Below are 17,691 nucleotides of genomic sequence, written 5' to 3'. Positions count from 1 at the left end.
CATTTTTTCGAACAACTGAACGAATATGAGTTTCATTTCTACTTTTCTCCGGATGAGGAGAGAAATTCGTCACACCAAGAATATAGAACAATCCCTTACATGGAATGTTATCCTCTTTACATTAACTTTCCATTCTCGACCTTGCGCGCTGTTTATTGCCAAGGATGTCCTATTCACCCCGTCTATTCCCTTGGGCAAATAATGGCTGGGCAAACAAATAGCAGAGAGATGGCATGTTACTTCAACCTCCCGCACTCAGTAAGCTTCAACAATCCTACACCTCTCACACATCTTCGTCCCTTTGTGCCCATAAATACCACTCGTATTCAGACATCCGGGAAGATTTATACGGTTTAAGTCTTGACAGGAGCCATGCGTGACTGTTGAAACCAGGAGACCCTGTTGGACATGCCAAGGTTTTACCCCGATAGGTGCTCACGGATTTGGAGGGATAATAGGAAGAGTGACTGTGTTGATGTATTGCGGTCCGAAATGAATGAAATTCGTACCCGCGAACTGTTGGGGAGATCTGTCAATTCAAATTAGGATCAGTATCCTCAAAGCAAAGGATGCGGCATGGCGCAGATATGCAGCTTGCAACTAACCTGTCGACTGGATCACAATGTTCAAAAAGCCCCACCCCGGGAGTGTCTCCTGAACTTACTTCGAACACAAGGGTCTCTCCTTGCTGCACAACGACGTTAGTGGGCAAAAGCTCCACATCAGCTGCGTATACTTCATTGGGAAGGACCGGCTGGACATCGGACGAGAGGTAGTCGCGATGTGGGAGGTACGGGCGATGGCGCGGATGTTCCTTGTTCACTTTCCGTAGGCTCATGCGCAAAAAGCCCTTTGTTACGGGAATTGGATCACCGATAGTACCCGTGTATAAAATTTCTTTTCCGTCGGATGACAGATGGCGAAGCGTAACGAACAAGTCAATGTCCGATGGAACAGAACCCCAAGAGTCCTGAGTCATGGACACGTTCAGATGGGCTACGATATGCCCCGTGATTTCCATTTGTGACTGGAAGGGTTGAGTGTGAAAAGAGACAGTCTGTGGTTTTGATACACTCCCAAGGGCTCTATAGGCAATTTTAATGGTGTTCGGTGACGGCTTGCTTTCCGTGAGACTTTGATCGGGATTCAAAAAGAACGGCGTGTAAAGAGTCCGTGCAATGGGCCATTCATTCTCTTGTCGACGGGGATACAATGCTTCAGCATCGGGGTCGTTGTACCCGACGTCGCCTTTTCGCAAAACAAGGTCGACCGGAGGAACGGCGCCTTTTCGTGACCATCCGATCCGATCCTCCCCTTTCAGGAACGCATCAAGGAAACTGCGCTGGATTTCAACCTCGCCAGGGTAGTAGAAAGGCAGGTCGTGTCTCCCTGTAATGAAGCGGAGATATTTAAATTCCGAGCTGGCCCAAGTGTAGCCTTCAACGTTGCCACGTAGGTGGAGGAGGTAGCCCCCCAATTCGCGACACTTAGGAGAGGCACCTGAATGTCTTCAAAGTTGAAGTTGACAGATGCATGTCGCTCGTTATCCCGGAAGCGTTGTGATTGGAGCTGATCAAATATATTGGCTGCATTTGTTTTCAACTCTTCCTCGGTCAGATTTCCATCCACGGTGTCGGGGCCCCGGTTACGGCTCGCCCGGCCGGGCAGGCCGTACTGGACTGACTTCACCTGTCTCTCGAACCATAGATTGAAGAAGTTATTCGAAAATATTCCTCCATGTCGAGAGAAGTCGCGATAATGATCTCCGAATCCCTCCCATGGCACAATTGCGGCCAGGCCATTGGGATTTCGGGCCGCAACCTGCCACTGCGTTGCGGCGTAATAGCTGATACCAAGCAGCCCAATCTTACCAGTAGACCACTCTTGGATGGCAGCCCACTCGACAAGTTCACAGAAGCTATCGACCGTCGCGACCGAGAAAATATCAAGGCGACCGGGTGACTGACCCGTACCCACCTCATCGGCTCGGATAACGACGTATCCATGAGAAGTCCAGTAGTCAGGGAAAGGCGTCTCCCAGGCAGCATGTTCGGACTTGTGGTCGGGATTTAAATCGGCAAAGCTCGCAGCATCAAACCTTGATTTGGCTCAGTTCGTGAAATGGATCTTTGAAGGCACTCTACATACTGCTCATAGGGAATGTCCTTTCCGTAGGGACCGTAGGTGACCAAAACGGGATAACGCTCATTAGCCGTGCCGGTCTTTGGGAGATAGATATTACAGCGAATTTGGCCTCCATTTGAGAGACCGACCGAGACGTTTTGCCGAAATACGTAAGAGTATGACTTCAAGTCAGTGGTCTCGATATTGTGGGCTTGAGTTAGCATCGCGAATTGATGGAGGGGCTGCAGATGAGTGTTTCGATTCAAGGTAAGACGATCGGTTTCCCCTCATGCAACGGAGTTAAGTAACACTTATATCGTAAGTTCTTAGAAAGTCGGATTCGAACTCGTACAGCCGAACCCCGCAACCACCATCCACCATTCGGCCCGAATCTCCATTTACGCAACTAATTCGGTCACATCCCGTGTGTCATCGAGGCATCCGATCAACCTAAAAACGACAAACCGAAGTCATCGAGAAATTCCCTCACTCAAAGGAGACGGAAGACTTCCGGGTCCGAATAAAAAAGAAAAGGGGCTAGAGAGATCCACCCGTTGTTCAGATGCAATTGTTCACAAATTCCGGAACAGCTTACTGCTCGAGTCAACAGGTGCGCTTCAGTTTCAAAGGCCCTTTGTTTTGGTCGTTGCGAACCTCTCTATGCCCGAAAAGCCGATGGTTCTGTCGATTTTTCCTAGGCTCATGTTCGAGGCCCCAGGGATAGCCGTGTCGTTCGATCTAAGTCTGTCAGCGGCGACTTCCAGCAATCGGTACGACACCACACGCCGAAGGGAAAAGTAAAGCTTTGAAAAATCTCCTAACTCCATATCTTCTATCTTACCACAACGCATAAATACAGTTACATAAAGCCATGTCTAACTAGTTACAAGCCATAGTTAAGTCATTCATTCGATTCTAATACGCACTTGGCCCTTATGATTGTTACATTAGGTCGTCTGTGGGCAAACGAGACCTACCAAACTATCCTGTGGGCAAAAATGTGTCGTAATATATCGCTTACACGCCAGATTGTTTCATGCTTGCGCAGATCATGACCTGGTTCGGCTCAGTAGCGCCTCTCGCGATCAGCGAGGTATTCTCCGGATCCGACCGAATCCGACCGAATCCGACTCTGGCGACCTAGGACCAACAATGCCCCAGAATTGTTTTTAATATCTAATTCTTACCTGTCCCAGATTATTTACTACTTCAGTCTATCCAAATCTCTGACCATGACTTTCAAGCCCCCGTACCTGAGGATTCACCCTTTACTTTGCATAACATCCCATTTGGTGTTATTTCAACCGATTCTGACCCGAAAAGACGCTGCGCTACAGCCCTTGGACATTATGCAGTTGATCTATCTTTGCTGTGGAAAGATAAGAAGGATGATGGCCTCGAGCTTACCCAAAGTTTATACGACATTTTCAGCCAAGTCAGTGACATGGTTCTATAACTTAAATGGATCGCCTAGATTAATCCATCCTTGCAGCCTTCACTTAATTCTTTTGCAGCTCTAAGCTCCAAAACAAGGTCCAAAGTGAGAGAAATCTTAATCCACGATTTATCAGTTGGAAGTGTACCAGAGGAATCTTTTATTCCCCTGAGCGAAGTTCATATGCACCTCCCGATGAAGATTTGGGGGTACTCAGACTTCTTTTGTTCGCTGGAACATGCCCGGAATGTATGAAAATAAATGTGCCCCCCGCAGTACGACCAGTGACTGACCCGTGCCAGTGTGCTCCCTTGACTGGCGGAGAGGTCTCGCGAAATTTCTTTTATGCCCCTTCCGTCTACAATGGAAGAGCTTCGAGCGTCGTACCGTCCCCGCACCCTATACGACGACCTAAAGGTGTTAAATACGACTCTGATGCTGATCAGCCGGTCTATGGGCCATCGGCGAAAATGGACTATGAGCTGGAGATGGGATACTTTGTTTCGACGCCCATTCCTTTGGGAGAGACCATCAACGCTGACAATGCATCGGAGCACATTTTTGGATTTGTTCTTTTGAATGATTGGTCTAGTCGAGACATTCAGGCATTTGAGATGGCTCCGTTGGGGCCTTTTCATTCCAAAGGTGAACCAAACTCATCAAATATTTGAATTTTTTTGGGTTTGTTGTTCACAAAGCTAACAGTGTTGAGTTATCTCAGGATTTGGAACCAGTATATCCCCTTGGATTGTCACTCTGGATGCACTCAAACCATTTGCCTGTCAGCCTGCACATGATCATTCTACTACTGAATTCGATCATCAACGTTACGCGAAACGCACAACAGCTACATTTGATATAAAGCTAAGTGCTTCGCTCATCAGTAAGCAATATAATTCGGTGCCTGTTACCTTTTATTGATGATGGTATCTAGGAAATGGAGAAAGGTACAATATTACAAAGGGCAACCTGCGCTCTCTGTACTGGACCCCATATCAGCAAATCGCACATCACGCATCCGCGGGTTGTGGTTTGGAAACAGGGGACATGATGGGCACAGGGACGATATCCGGGCAGGTGAGTATATGAAACTTTCGAAATCTGCCATTCTTCAATCTGACGAAGAGCGACTCAATAGGACGAAGGCGAACTGGGATGCCTTTTTGAAGCAACTATGAATGGTAGTCGTCCACTTGAATATCCTAATGGCACTAAAGTCAAGTATTTGGATGATGGGGATGAGATCGTCTTGGAAGCCTGGTGTGACAATGGTACAAGGCGTATCGGTTTTGGTGAATGTCGAGGAAGCATACTGCCGTCGTCATAAAATTGTGACTGGGTCCTGAGGCTACACTGAAAACTGATACCCTACCGGCAAAAAATAGTCAATATGAGTAGTAGTATTCACATGGAGCTGATTTCCCAATAAAAAACTGAGATACAACTAATACAATTAAACATCGGCGATAATCGCTCCCTGCTGTGCTCCCGGGTATGGAAGGATAGTGGATTCTGTGGTTGGCGCGCAATGGCTTTACTTGTCCAAAGGAAAGTCTGATGGGGCTCAGCTTTGAAGAAGAGAATTGAACGATTCAAAACCAAACAGCTAGCCAGAGTTTGTTTGTCTGACCAGCTGAATCATCGGCATTTCGGTACATCGGCATTTCGGCGGTATTTGTGCTTAAGTCCGAGGCCGAGCTTCTATCCAAAGCGTCTAGCACAGGCGTGACCGGAGGAGACTAATGAATTACGTCATGTCCGATCATGGAATCCCGCCACTGCCCATTCTACCCAGAACCCGGAACGGGTGGTGGTGCGTCTATAGGCACGGATATATGGACACAGTAAAGGGTTGTTCGAAATATTGACAAACAAAGGTACATCTTTGTGGACATTGTGTCTCTTTATCCACGGCCAGTCGGATTCTGGAGATTGAGACCTGGGATAAAATACCCTAAAAATGGTGTACTCACCGCGGAGCGTAGCTACAACTCATGTTTGGATGGCATAAACTCACCGCCCCGAGTTCAGAGTTATCTAGGTAGGAGGTGGGACACTGTTCATGCAAACCTGCTTTCGCTGTTACAACTCAAAATGAAAGGTATCATGAAGTATTAACGAAGACTGAAGAAGAAACTAAGTATGGGGGCGCGCGCAGCTAAGCGCACTTATGAGGGTGCTGCTAGCCCCAATCGGGTTAGTTCAGTTTCCCTGGCAGAACCGGTCACCGCCCTCTGAGCTCATATATCGCTGCCATACGTCTCCAGTCGCAATTGGTCGTTCCTTCATATCACGAACCACAACCTCGAACCTGAATAATTCTATGCTATTATGGACATTCAACAAAGAGAAGCGAATCGCCAGGATTCTGCAATTGAGCCGCACCGATCGAGTGATACTGTACAATATTCTATCACCGCGTGCCAGAGATGTCGTAACCAAAAAGTGAAGCAATCTTTTCTTGCTCTGTTTCGCATTGCTAAATAGTCCAACAGCTTAAATGCAACCGTGGACGTCCTGTGTGCAGTCGCTGCCAGAGGCTTCATGCGACTTGTGTGTACCCCAGCCCTTCGAATCGCCGGGGTCGGAAATCACATCGTAATTACGGGAAAGCACAAATAAGTGCTGACCAAAGTTGCCAGGCCCTTCATGAGCCACCAACGGAAATAATCAACCGCGCATATGAACCTACAAGCTGCCCCCCAGCTCCAAGCCTGCCAGACTACACCAATGAGTCAACATTACATCCTGACGGAGTTTTGTTCTCCCCAGGTGATAGTTCACGAGTGGGCGAGGAAGCTAGCAGTTCTAGTAGAGTAGCTCAGGCGCTTCCCAAAGGTTACACCGGGACTCGGACTCGGTATGTTGTGGACGGATTTGGACCGATCAATCCATCTTCTCGGCCCAATGAAAACATAGGGCAGATAAGGACCCGTCATAAAATATCTTCCGGTTCGGAGGACCCTCCCTTACCGCCTCGCGCCATTGGCCTGGCTTTACTTGAGATATATTTTTCACGAGTCTACAATGCGTCTTTGTTGTTTCACAAACGTATTGTTTTCCAGGAATATCTTAGAGGAAAACTTCCTGGTTTCCTTGTGAAGGCCATCTTTGCCTTAGCTACGCTGTATGTCATTCCACATATACTGAAGATCACTTCACTAATGGGATTTACAGTTTCCTTTGTTCAGGAAATTTAGACGAAAATGCAACTTTCTCAGATGTTTCTGAGTTGGAGGTGCTAAAACGATATGGCTCTTGTGGTCTTCCCTGGGCGAGTTCTGCTGTCCGGGAAGCCATGTCATCTGCGATCGAGCAGCCCTCCCTTGCCATTACCCAGGCACTTGAATGCCTGCAGTTATATTGGTTTGGTATTGGCAATTTACAGTCATGTAGCCTGTGTATTGGTAAGCCCGCTTCCCACTAAATAGTATATTTTGATACAATCTTGCTGATCTGGAGAATTTCCATTACCGAGCTTATAGCTCTCGCCTATCGTTCATGCCAACTCCTTGGATATAATCAACGGATGATAGACGGCCCCGGTGATTCAGATTTATCATTAAAAACTGAGTTTGATCGTCGATGCTTTTGGGCTTGCTGGATTTCCACATGCATCAGCATGGAGCCAGAACCTTCCGTAAGAGCAGCCTGGAAAGAAGTGGCCATGATCCCACTTCCTGCTTACATTCGAGATACCGGATCCCACTGTGACATTATTTTGAGGGAAAAGATGGATCAGGATTGGCAGTCGAAATCGCTTGGACTTAATATAAGAGAGTATTCCACCCCTGCCGCTGCATCCCTAGTGAAAATAATCGGAGTCTGGTAAGAAATCTGGTATGCAACTGACAATCAGCTTTTCTAATACCGTGGTTATCTTAGGGCAAAGGTTCAGCTTTTAGTTAACGACTGGAATGCCTCACCTACTTCTCTTAACATAGAGTCAGTCTACAGTCTCTCCGATCTAGCAATGTCGATTTTCAACGATGCAAGTTCCGTCACGGATATGAGCACCCTCAACGACACAGAACCTGAGTCCCATTCTCTAGTTCTACTGTCCCAGTCCCTTTTCCATCAATGTCAAATTATACTTCACTCGATGCTTGTTCCATTGTTCTCGGGTGCTTCCACGGGGCCGGAGGTTGGCGTGGAAGCCGTCAAACGGAGTGCCGAAAGTGTCGTACGTCATGCAGGATGGCATGAAAAGCTACTGGGCCCTTTTCTGTATGGAGATTGCGATGCCACACTCGTTCCTCCGCTCATGGGTTATGGGGCTTTCATAACAGGTGTAGTGCTGTTGGCCACAGAAGCTTCCTGCCGAGACAAAATAGCGCAAGGGATCACCACCGAAAGACAGACCGAAAGTCGCAAGTTGCGTGCCGTGCGGGCCATTTTGCGCCTCCTAAACATTCTTCGCCGTCATTGGAGAACATTGGGGCATCTTGTAAGTAGATCCTACTTTATAAAAAATCCAGCACGCACTGACATCTTGGTGGGAAAACCAAGTCGGAAAAACTTTCTTCTGCTCTGGGCCGACAACTCCTCCCTTCCACATCACAGGAGGGTTCGACTGCGGAGCGAAATACAATGGCTGGCGTGGAGCCTGTTCAGACTTGCAATATGACTACGCACGTTGACGATTCGGCCCAGGATAATCTTGCCACGCCGTCACGGGCGCATCCTTTTGAAAGGCCGAACCATCCGATCTACCGGGCAAATGATTTCCCACTTGCATCGGGCCAAGACGAGCTGGGATCCTGTCTTGGTTCGCAGAACTCGCACGCTGATCCTGAAAATGGCCATGGGCACGGGATCGGGGAAATTAATTCGATCCATCCTGATCAGTTGTTAGTGGAGCAACCCGATGTATCCCTACATGATGCGTGGTATAATTTATCTTTTGGGGACGAAGGACTCGACCAGTATTCAGGTTTCGAGCCCTTAGCTCTCTTTCAGCAAGGCTGGAGAGTGTTTAATTAATTTTTTATTGTACATATTAGCTGAAACAAAATTTTGATGAGGGAAATGACGATGAATCGAATAAATCTACTTGATTATCAGCGAAGAATAAACAGACGGGGGCTTATTTGGTGACGGCTTCCATTGCGGCCTTCGACCTCATTTTGTTCAATTGTAGAATGCGCAGCTTGATTTATTCATTGTGATAACAGCGGACCCTAATCATTACAGTGCTTCTATGAGCCCTCAGCGGCCAGGTTAATATGATTGAGCCAGTCTGGTGAAAAGGATCGGCCCCAGCACATAATTTTGGAGAAACTTCCCAAAGTATAGTAGTCACTTCGGCATCCCCACTCCGTTGTCCATGGTGGCGAATTTTTCGGTGGTCTCGACGGTTCTTGAGAGATGGCGTAGTCGGGCCATTCGGATATTCTCCGAAAGGCCGAATCCGAAGCGTCCCCGATCTTCGGGATTGTGAATGTATGATGGATGAACTTCACGTTTATTATATAAGCTATCTGATGGCTGGCCCCCTACTGAATTTTATCTTTGATATCTTTGATTGTCATTGCAAATATCTTTCTCTTTTATAACAATTCTCTCGACATGGCGGGCCTTTTTCCTCACCCAAGACGCATCGTCACTGGCCATGACGACCACGGCAATGCCATTATCGTCGCGGACAGCCTGATTCCCTGCCAGCCAACCAATATCAAATGCAATTTTGCCGTCCTCTACGAGACGCATCAGTTTCCCGAATCGAACGACAAGTGGATCGATCCGACAAAGTCCCGTACTACGGACTTGGCCAACGAGAAAGGGGTGGTCTTGCGTGTAGTTGACTTTCCGCCGCGCACAAAGACTGTAAAGACCTACTCCCTATGAAAAGCGCAAGGAGAGAGGTATTAACGATCCCAGATATTCCATCGAACCGTATCTCTTGATTTTGGTATTTTGCATGTAGGGGAAATTACATGGTTTGTTTCACAATCGTGGACTGAGATCCTCGCTAATTCATAGGATTTACACTCTATAGTCATCTTGATGGTGATGAGCGCATTGATATGAAGGCTGGGGACGTCTGTGTCCAGCGGGGGACTGTGCACGGATGGACCAACTATTCGGACGAACCAGCCAGGCTGTTCTTTGTCTTGATCGGTATGTTCTACATCCTTTAGTGCTAATCAGGAAAATGAGCTGAAGTAAGAACTTTCCAAGCTGCCAACCCAGTGACCATAGGAGGTCGTATACTTGGAACAGAGGGGTTTAAGAAGGAAGACATTGGATCTGGAGGGCCTGTGAATGCCGAAAACTAGCTGAACTCTGTCAGATCGGTACTCGGCATTGCTTGCTGTGAATCAATTCCATTATGCTGAAACCACAAGACAATGGTAGACGGCATGTGATCAATCGTATACGAAGAGCCTACCTGTCACGGAACGGTATATCATCTAAATAACTAGCTTCTTACTCACTGTCTACCAACGCAGTCTATGATCAACTAGATACAAAAATATAGGAGGACACTTACTCATGCAGCTGGTTTAGCTTTTCTTGATCAACCTGATTTCAAGCTGTTATTTAGAATTTACCAGCTCGTGCTTGATTGTGTTGCACGCTAATAACTAGCCACTATTGGTAGAGCGCTGCTAGACGTACCTAGATCTTTACAATGTAAAATGGTTCCTTCTAACTAACAGGTGTCGAATTTAGTCATTAAATCATACCTTCTCTCCGTGGCCGAAATTCTTAACGTGGCCTGCTATATTGACCACGAAGCTTAATAGCATTATGACAAATGGTTTATACGTCCTGACCAACGCCTCGACAGGTCGGCCTTTACCCAGTTTAGAAGGATTATATTTGGCACAGTTGCATGTTATTGTTGCGTATGATCAGCTGCGAACGTACTTCTGCTTTGCTTAAATAATAAGAACCCCTGAAATCCGCGAACTTTCTTCAAACCCATTTTTAAAGGAAAAATGATTCTCGTTGAACTGAGTAATGTAGCATGTGGAATGAAAGTCAAGGGTGACAGGAGCAATCTCTCAGAAGAAGATCCGACCGAATTACTGAGGAACCACCTTCTTCCATGTCAGGAACTGGTCGACACGTTCGCCCTGGATCTGGTTAATAACATATCCTCCTGTGCAAACGGTATCGACGTACGTTGAGAAGCCACGGCTCTAGAGGGCCCAAGGTGAGCTCGTCACCTCTCCAGTCACAGAATCGCAACTGGTGATGCCCGGCCCAGTTTGGAACCACAGATATATCCATGTGATGTTTCACCACAAGTTTCCCCTCGTGTTCAAGGAGTTCATAAGGACCGGAATAAGCCAAATAGTGTCGCGCCGCATCAGCTGCCTCATCCTGCTTTGGGTTCAGGAAATCCTCCGAAGAGTATTTCACGGATCCCGGTGTCATAAGCTGAGCAGACATGAAACCGTCCGAAGAATAGATGATGTATCCTTCAACGTCCTTGCCCATAGGATAGCCGACTGATCCATATTGGCCACTTGGTCGGCTCACGTAGGAACATAGTTTCCAAGTTCCGACCAAAGCTTTGCGGACCTTGTCAATGTTTTGGGACATTTTTCCACTCAATCGTAAACCACGTCTTTTGGACCGAAAACTGCGAAGTGAAAAGAGGCGACTTAGGAATGTATTCGTTGGAAACTAGAGGCTTAGTTAAAGAACCTTTTCTTCCGGCTATATAAGCTGGCCCTTTCTCGAGAGATGACATCTCTGGCTCGGATCGGTCGGATCACACCATTTGTTTGGACCGAATCTTTCGCCTTCACATCAAGACCATTCGGCCCGAGTTGAGCGAAAGTTTATCAGTAGCCGCCCAACCCCCGGAGGCCCATCCGAACGGAGAACTAATTCTGATTGAATGTCTCCAGTTGTTGGAAAAATAGGTGAGATTGATTCATCCTGACTCGCTTTTCTCCACATTTACCATTTCAAGTAGTCGAAGAGGCTGGGTGCAATAAGATCACGATTCTAGGGATGTGCGAAAACCTGCGGCATCCAAGAAGCATTCGCGAGCCCCTTTCAAGTAGCCCTGACGGACGCAAACAGTGGAGTCATTAATATTAAAGATGCTCTGAGTCTACTCGTTTGAGGAACGGGGTATATAGTTCAATATTTCCCTCTAGGGTTAGATCCATACCATGAAAGATACACGCCTATTTCCCGAAAGAGGATTAAAAAAGACGGCATGGCAGCATGCTAGGAACAGAAAGTCGTTCTCGAATTGTGATGATATCGATCTATAATAAATACTGGGTCATTGCGAAGTGAGACCCGCGTTCACACTTGCCTGGATTGAATGTATGCCTAACCGAATGTTTGGTGGGAAAGTGGGCCACCATTGAGGCTATAGGAGAAAATTGAAGCTCAAATCTGCGTGGATGGCCCGTGCATAGACCTCGGAATTACCCTCGCGAGGGTCGGCTCAAAATTTTTGACCCTCACCCGACCCTCGACCCTAGCCAGCCCTCGCGCGGGTGACACTTGGAGACGCTCATTGGGCACTCAAGCGTATAGCCGAACCCGAGATTCCTCAATCTGATTGTTATACATATGGCAAGAGTACTGAGAATACTCGTATTAAGGCCAGGTGGGCCCAGCTTCGCGATCAAGTATGTTTATTTGGCGTGTATATTCTCGTTCCCTCGACCATTAAGCTCGTGCGCTAATGTCATGTTATATTAGAACTACTTCAAGATTCTTCGAAACGAGCGTCTTTTTTGGATCACAAGCATTCCTAATCAGATTGCTCTTCTCGTAGTACTCATGCCTACTCTACGCTTATCTGCTGATTTATACGTCAAGACATGGAATCGGCATCAGATTCACAAGCAGCCAAAGCACCCATGGGTAGCTACTGGGAAGCCAATGTATCTTTACCGGCACTCATCTCGCTAGGACTTCTAAGGTGAAGGCAGGGCATACGTGTCCGGGGCCGGAATAATACCTAATTAATCCTGGGCGTGATGAAGTCATCAAAAATCGTGAGATTACAGGAGATGCAACCGAAGTGCAGTGCATTAATTGATGCATAAGACAAAATACAGTATCGAGTCACGATATCATCTAAGCTGCGTATGCAGGTGGCGAGGAACAAAAGTGAATCGTGTCTAGGAGTCAATGACAGTAACTGGCTTGGCTTGAACGGCAGGGCCAATCGAGATCTATGGGCCTTCCTAATCCCTTCAAATTCAATGCACTGACCTTTCCCCCGCAGTTGAACCAGACCTGAATCGGTAACTAAGCTTCTCCATGATTAGAAATTGAGCCCTGGAGTTCCATAGTGTTACTCATTGTGCGGACAATGCAACCAGTGCGAACGGAGTGGCGTCTTGCCGGCGCGTCCCTCTCGCCCAGAATGGCCGTCTCCCGTCGATCTGGGGCGTATTGAGTTCCTCCGAGCTCTATCGCCACGAAGGCAGACTCAGTTAGAGAAAGTCCTGGGGTTACAGAGCTTCCGTAATATTATCGTGATTGATTGGACCTCGGTATGCAACATCGGATCTTGGAATTGATGTATTTCACCATAATTAGGAGGCGCTTTCATCAACCTGTGGAAATAAGCTAGAGTACTGTGCAGAAAAGTGGAGCCGTCAGCGCTTTGGAAGGCCCAAAGTGTACTTCGTACAATTAACCATGTTAATCACAGACCACACAGAGTGCAGTCGTAGAGTACGGAGTATCTATCCTATAGTAATAAGTCGATAGCCCTCTCAAGAAGCTTCTCCGGGTCCATCGGCAAACGGCAAGTTGCTATACTGTACAACGGTACAGTATGATCGAAAGCAGTTCTACAATTCTGCCTCGGTCCCCTCCTTTCATTATAAAAGCTTGATTGGCCCTGAATTGTGCACAGCATCACAACAACTTCACTCATCCCGTTCAAAATCTTTGTTAATTCACTTTCAACAACACTCCAATTCAACTCACCCTTTCCTCTTATACCCCGTCCAGAATACATCCAAGTGACATCATGGCCAACAAGGCACTCGTCTACAGGGAGATCCCCAAGGGATACCCTATCCCCGGCCAGCATCTGACCGTCGAATCCGCCACTTATGACGCCAATATTGCCGCTCCCGCCGACGGTGTCGTTATCCAGTCCCTCTACGCCAGCTTCGATCCTTACATGCGCGGCCGCATGCGCCCCGCCGAGGTCAAGTCTTACGCCCCGGCTTTCCAGTTGAACAAGCCCATCGAGAGCGCCAGCATTGCCAAGGTCGTTCGTTCAAACACTGGCTCGTACAATGAGGGCGACGTCGTGATTGGCCATGTGCCAATCCAGGAGTACGTTTCGCTCGATGGCCAGAATCTGCAGCGAATCCGCAAGCTGGAGAACCCACTGGGAATCGAGGATATCCGCGTCTTCCTTGGCGCCCTCGGTATGTCTGGTTTGACCGCGTACTCCTCTTTGTACGCGATCGGTAAGCCCAAGAAGGGCGAGACCATCTTCGTCTCCGCTGCTAGCGGTGCCGTCGGCCAGACCGTCGGCCAGATCGCCAAGCACGAAGGTCTGCGCGTGATCGGTTCCGTCGGCTCCGATGAGAAGCTCGACTTCATCATCAAGGAGCTTGGCTTTGACGGAGGCTTCAACTACAAGAAAATGAAGCCCGCAGATGCACTGGCCCGCCTGGCCCCTGAGGGTGTTGATATTTACTATGAAAATGTTGGCGGTGAGCACCTCGAGGCTGCCCTGGACGCGATGAAGAACTTCGGCCGTGTCGTTGTCTGTGGCCTTATCTCGCAGTACAACTCTGCTCCCTACCCCATCAAGAACCTCTACAACGTCCTAGCCAAGCGTATCACGATGCGCGGCTTCATAGTCAGTGACCCCGATATCGGCCCTATCTACACCAAGGAGCACCAGGAGCGTGTGCAGAAATGGATCAAAGAGGGCTCGTTCAAGACGCTTATCCATGAGACTGAGGGCATTGACAACTCACCAGAGGGCCTGGTCGGTATCTTCCATGGCAAGAACAAGGGCAAGGCCATGCTGAAGTTCTAAGGCGCTGAATCACATATACCAGCCCGGGCTTGTATGACTTGGGGATTGTCGGGATATATTCTCCTGTCAGAACAAACTGGCTGTGACCCACTGCTAGCGACCGATGGATAACATCCCTTGCTTGGTGTACACATTCTTGCGCTGGGCTGTGGCCTCGGTGTTGTGACCGCCGAAGGCCGGCGTGTGGGATCTAGGGGTGTTTTTCCAACTAGACTGAACATCAACATCTATCAACACAATTGACTTTTGCTTTGGAGCATACACACTGTCCACTTAACTGTGTACACAGTACCTAGCTGGTGATACCAACAGGGATTGAAAGATTAAAAAAGCCATTGAAATGACGAGATTGCTGCCACGAATACCAAATACCTACGTCGGTTTCGTCTACCCTCCAGTAGAGTAGCGGTTCTAGAACCGGACCGGGCCTGGAGACTCGCGAGTGTTGTCGAGGTCTATACGCGACACGCTCGTCTTTTGTTTCCAATCATGCTGCGCCCCACTTAAAAGTTCCTCCGAAAAGTCGCTCCGGCGCTTGAGTCCCATTGTAGCTTCGTATTGAGTTACAATTACTGTACTGCTCTTTGAATGTATTACTGCAAGCATATACAGTATGGCATTGTATGCAAAAATGGAATCAATCCAAAAAGTTGAGTTGAATTAAGTTGAAGAAAAGATGAAAAGAGCGGATGCTGCGAGGACACGTTAGGGTGTCCTTGCTTATATGAATAGGGTAAGTGGGGTTGGTCCCGATTCTCGGACTCTCGGAGTGCAAGAATCCCTAGTGCAAACATAGAATCACGACACCAATGAAGCTAACTATTGCGGGTGCTTTTTAAAACCCCACTGTCCTTGTCTGAATGAAACTATGGCCACGGCGAACGTAATTTGTCTATATATACATATAATGACGTATACACTACGGAGAACTTTCAGCGGGTTTCCCCTTAGCTGAAACTTCTCCCGAACTATTTAAATTTGTCTCGCCCTTGCTCGCGTTCGTTTTCCCCTCAAAGGTCATTTGCATCTCTATCCCTACCCTGTATTATACAGCATGAAGGTTCTCGTCTTAGGGTCCACTGGAAATCTTGGCTCTCGCCTGCTGTCTGCCCTGTTGGCGAGAGGGCATTCTGTTGTCGCCTTTGCGCGCGACCCTTCAAAGCTCGCTCCTGCCATTGTGCCCCACCTCACGGCCGTAGAGCTTGGAGATGCCACTAAGAGCTCCGATATCAAGGCGGCTGGAAACAAGCATCAATGTAATGCCATCGTGAATACTGCTGGGCTTGCCGCCATGGCCCCGTGGGGGAAGAGCGATCTTCCTAGCATTGTGGACGCAGTCATCAGCGCTGCATTGGAGATGGGGCAAGACCGCCAGAGCCCCTTGCGGGTGTGGTTCATGGGAGGACTCGGCCTGATGGACCTCCCCGAGACTAGATACCGCCCAGTGGACTAGTAAGTGAACTGGCCCATATATTGTTTGTTTTTCATGCTTCTGTGCAATTTTCGAGATGCTAACTGGTTTTCCAATTCTACATAGACTTCGGATGTTCCCGGAACATAGCCAAACCTGGGCCAAGCTCCAAAGCCTACCTTCCTCAAGCATTAACTGGTCAATACTTTGTCCCAGTATGATGCATCCTTTGAGCAAAACGACATATCCACTCGCAGAGCAAGCCTCCGCCAGAAATCTCACGGCTTCTAGCGGTGTACCTCCTAAGTGGTCTCCCAAGCTTTTGTGTACACCACTGATAGGAGGCTATTTGAATATCATGAGCCAAATGTCGGCGTATAACACGTCACTCGAAGACAATGCCCATTTTATCGCCGAAGATCTTCTGAACGAACAAGAAAGCTCGTGGGCCTTCCAAAAAGTGGGTGTCCGAGAGTGGAAGTAATAACCCTGGAGAGTCGGAGTAGTATTGGCTGTTTTCGTCCTCTTAGTGAGATAGTTCTCTTCGGGGCGGCATTTGCAGGGAGCCTTGGAGGAGTTCAAATATGTTGTTCTATTCTACGACCGCATGCTTGAGAACCAGTGACGTATCATAAGTAGAGAGTGTGGCGATTCACATGTTTGATGTTGATGCGTTGTTCAACAGGCATCTCCCTCTTAGATCACCTCTCTCACCTTTCGCATCTGTCCATCTTCTTCCCTCATGCTTAGTTGCTTCGTTGAATGATACTAAAATTGATCTTCTGTCTCTCCATACCAGAGCGTAACCGGAAGGGTTTTGTGCGCCTGAGATTGGTCCTGCAAAAAAGTGTGATTAGAAGTTGCATCTATTGGGAGTATTCAACCAATTGTGACGAGCGAATGGCCAAGGACGGTTATGGCAACTGGCGAGTGTAGATGTTTGCTTTGGATACCTCGACGATTCTGAATGGGGAAGTTTGCTGGTTGGGTGCCCAGGGCAGGAGGAATATAAAAAGGCCTATCTCTTACCCCATACTTTCTCTTCTTTGACACCTTCGTTACAGGCGCCAAAGGGAAGCTTTTTCTTAACTTTGCCTGGCTCTGAAACCAAAAATTTTATCGACACGCTTATGGAGTTTCAATTCATCAAGGAACACTTTCCTTCGTTTCGTATAACTTTGCGTTAAAAGTTGTCATAACCCCGCTGTCCGATTTCTTGAAGTTGTTGATAACGCCACGTCATTGTCGCCGCTGGAAGATATTCAGATGGGTTTCACTCAGAGACATCTTCCTGCAGTCTCTGTAGTAATCCAGGCTCAAACTGCCGTTTATGATCCTCTACATTAGCGTGATAGTAATTCATGACTGGCTTCCCTGGTATCACGTTTTGTCGATCGGGCTGTGCACGAATTGAATGTAAATTCCAGGTGTCTGTGTAGGAATGGATTCGAGAGGGTAGGATTGGCATATAGGTCGCAAGGAGAGAAACCTGCTCTGGAAGGTAATCCTTTGAAAAGAGCCTTTCTTTCTGGGGCTTATGGAAGTAATTGTAGTAGAGAAAAATACTCGATGTTGCAAGCTGTCCCCACCAGGCCTCAATACGCTGATTCTCGACACTCTGACCGTAGAACAAGCGGTCTTTTAACTGGACTGTAGTATTCTGATGACAGGGTTGGTTATTTATAGATCCCCGAAGAAGAAGATGGGCATCACCAAGTTGGA

General features: G+C 47.8%; 7 protein-coding genes across 7 annotated transcripts; 4 read left to right on the top strand and 3 right to left on the bottom strand.

Annotated features, from left to right (window-relative positions):
* Nucleotides 1-435: 435 nt before the first annotated feature.
* N7532_006953 (CocE/NonD family hydrolase) lies at nucleotides 436-2,348 on the bottom strand (the record flags this gene model as incomplete). The annotated part of the gene is given in 4 exon segments (XM_056619446.1): nucleotides 436-529; nucleotides 606-1,486; nucleotides 1,501-2,098; nucleotides 2,149-2,348. 4 exon segments carry the CDS (start codon nucleotides 2,346-2,348, stop codon nucleotides 436-438), a joined length of 1,773 nt encoding a protein of 590 aa, XP_056475605.1.
* Nucleotides 2,349-3,322: 974 nt separating this feature from the next.
* On the top strand, nucleotides 3,323-4,886 carry N7532_006952 (uncharacterized protein; the record flags this gene model as incomplete). The annotated part of the gene is made up of 6 exons (XM_056619445.1): nucleotides 3,323-3,559; nucleotides 3,599-3,808; nucleotides 3,862-4,204; nucleotides 4,281-4,459; nucleotides 4,523-4,636; nucleotides 4,698-4,886. Coding segments are annotated over 6 exons (1,272 nt in total), but the record flags the coding sequence as incomplete, so codon positions are not given.
* Nucleotides 4,887-9,127: 4,241 nt separating this feature from the next.
* On the top strand, nucleotides 9,128-9,837 carry N7532_006951 (cupin domain-containing protein; the record flags this gene model as incomplete). Its single annotated transcript, XM_056619444.1, has 4 exons — nucleotides 9,128-9,385; nucleotides 9,440-9,498; nucleotides 9,558-9,679; nucleotides 9,740-9,837. The coding sequence occupies 4 exons, from the start codon at nucleotides 9,128-9,130 to the stop codon at nucleotides 9,835-9,837; spliced, it is 537 nt and encodes a 178-aa protein (XP_056475603.1).
* On the bottom strand, nucleotides 9,834-10,311 carry N7532_006950 (uncharacterized protein; the record flags this gene model as incomplete). The annotated part of the gene is made up of 2 exons (XM_056619443.1): nucleotides 9,834-9,950; nucleotides 10,249-10,311. The coding sequence occupies 2 exons, from the start codon at nucleotides 10,309-10,311 to the stop codon at nucleotides 9,834-9,836; spliced, it is 180 nt and encodes a 59-aa protein (XP_056475602.1).
* Nucleotides 10,312-10,590: 279 nt separating this feature from the next.
* N7532_006949 (lipocalin-like domain-containing protein) lies at nucleotides 10,591-11,113 on the bottom strand (the record flags this gene model as incomplete). Its single annotated transcript, XM_056619442.1, has 2 exons — nucleotides 10,591-10,647; nucleotides 10,691-11,113. 2 exons carry the CDS (start codon nucleotides 11,111-11,113, stop codon nucleotides 10,591-10,593), a joined length of 480 nt encoding a protein of 159 aa, XP_056475601.1.
* Nucleotides 11,114-13,526: 2,413 nt separating this feature from the next.
* N7532_006948 (MDR family NADP-dependent oxidoreductase) lies at nucleotides 13,527-14,558 on the top strand (the record flags this gene model as incomplete). Its single annotated transcript, XM_056619441.1, has 1 exon — nucleotides 13,527-14,558. One exon carries the CDS (start codon nucleotides 13,527-13,529, stop codon nucleotides 14,556-14,558), a length of 1,032 nt encoding a protein of 343 aa, XP_056475600.1.
* A 1,054-nt stretch (nucleotides 14,559-15,612) lies between these two features.
* Nucleotides 15,613-16,011, top strand: N7532_006947 (uncharacterized protein; the record flags this gene model as incomplete). The annotated part of the gene is made up of 1 exon (XM_056619440.1): nucleotides 15,613-16,011. The coding sequence occupies one exon, from the start codon at nucleotides 15,613-15,615 to the stop codon at nucleotides 16,009-16,011; it is 399 nt and encodes a 132-aa protein (XP_056475599.1).
* Nucleotides 16,012-17,691: the final 1,680 nt, after the last annotated feature.

Source organism: Penicillium argentinense (genome assembly GCF_028826775.1).
Source record: "Penicillium argentinense strain IBT 30761 chromosome Unknown utg000005l_segment0_segment0, whole genome shotgun sequence".
Classification (NCBI taxonomy): Eukaryota; Fungi; Ascomycota; class Eurotiomycetes; order Eurotiales; family Aspergillaceae; genus Penicillium; species Penicillium argentinense.
The sequence above is the reverse complement of the archived record's forward strand: the minus strand, read 5'-3'. Positions and strand labels throughout refer to the sequence as shown.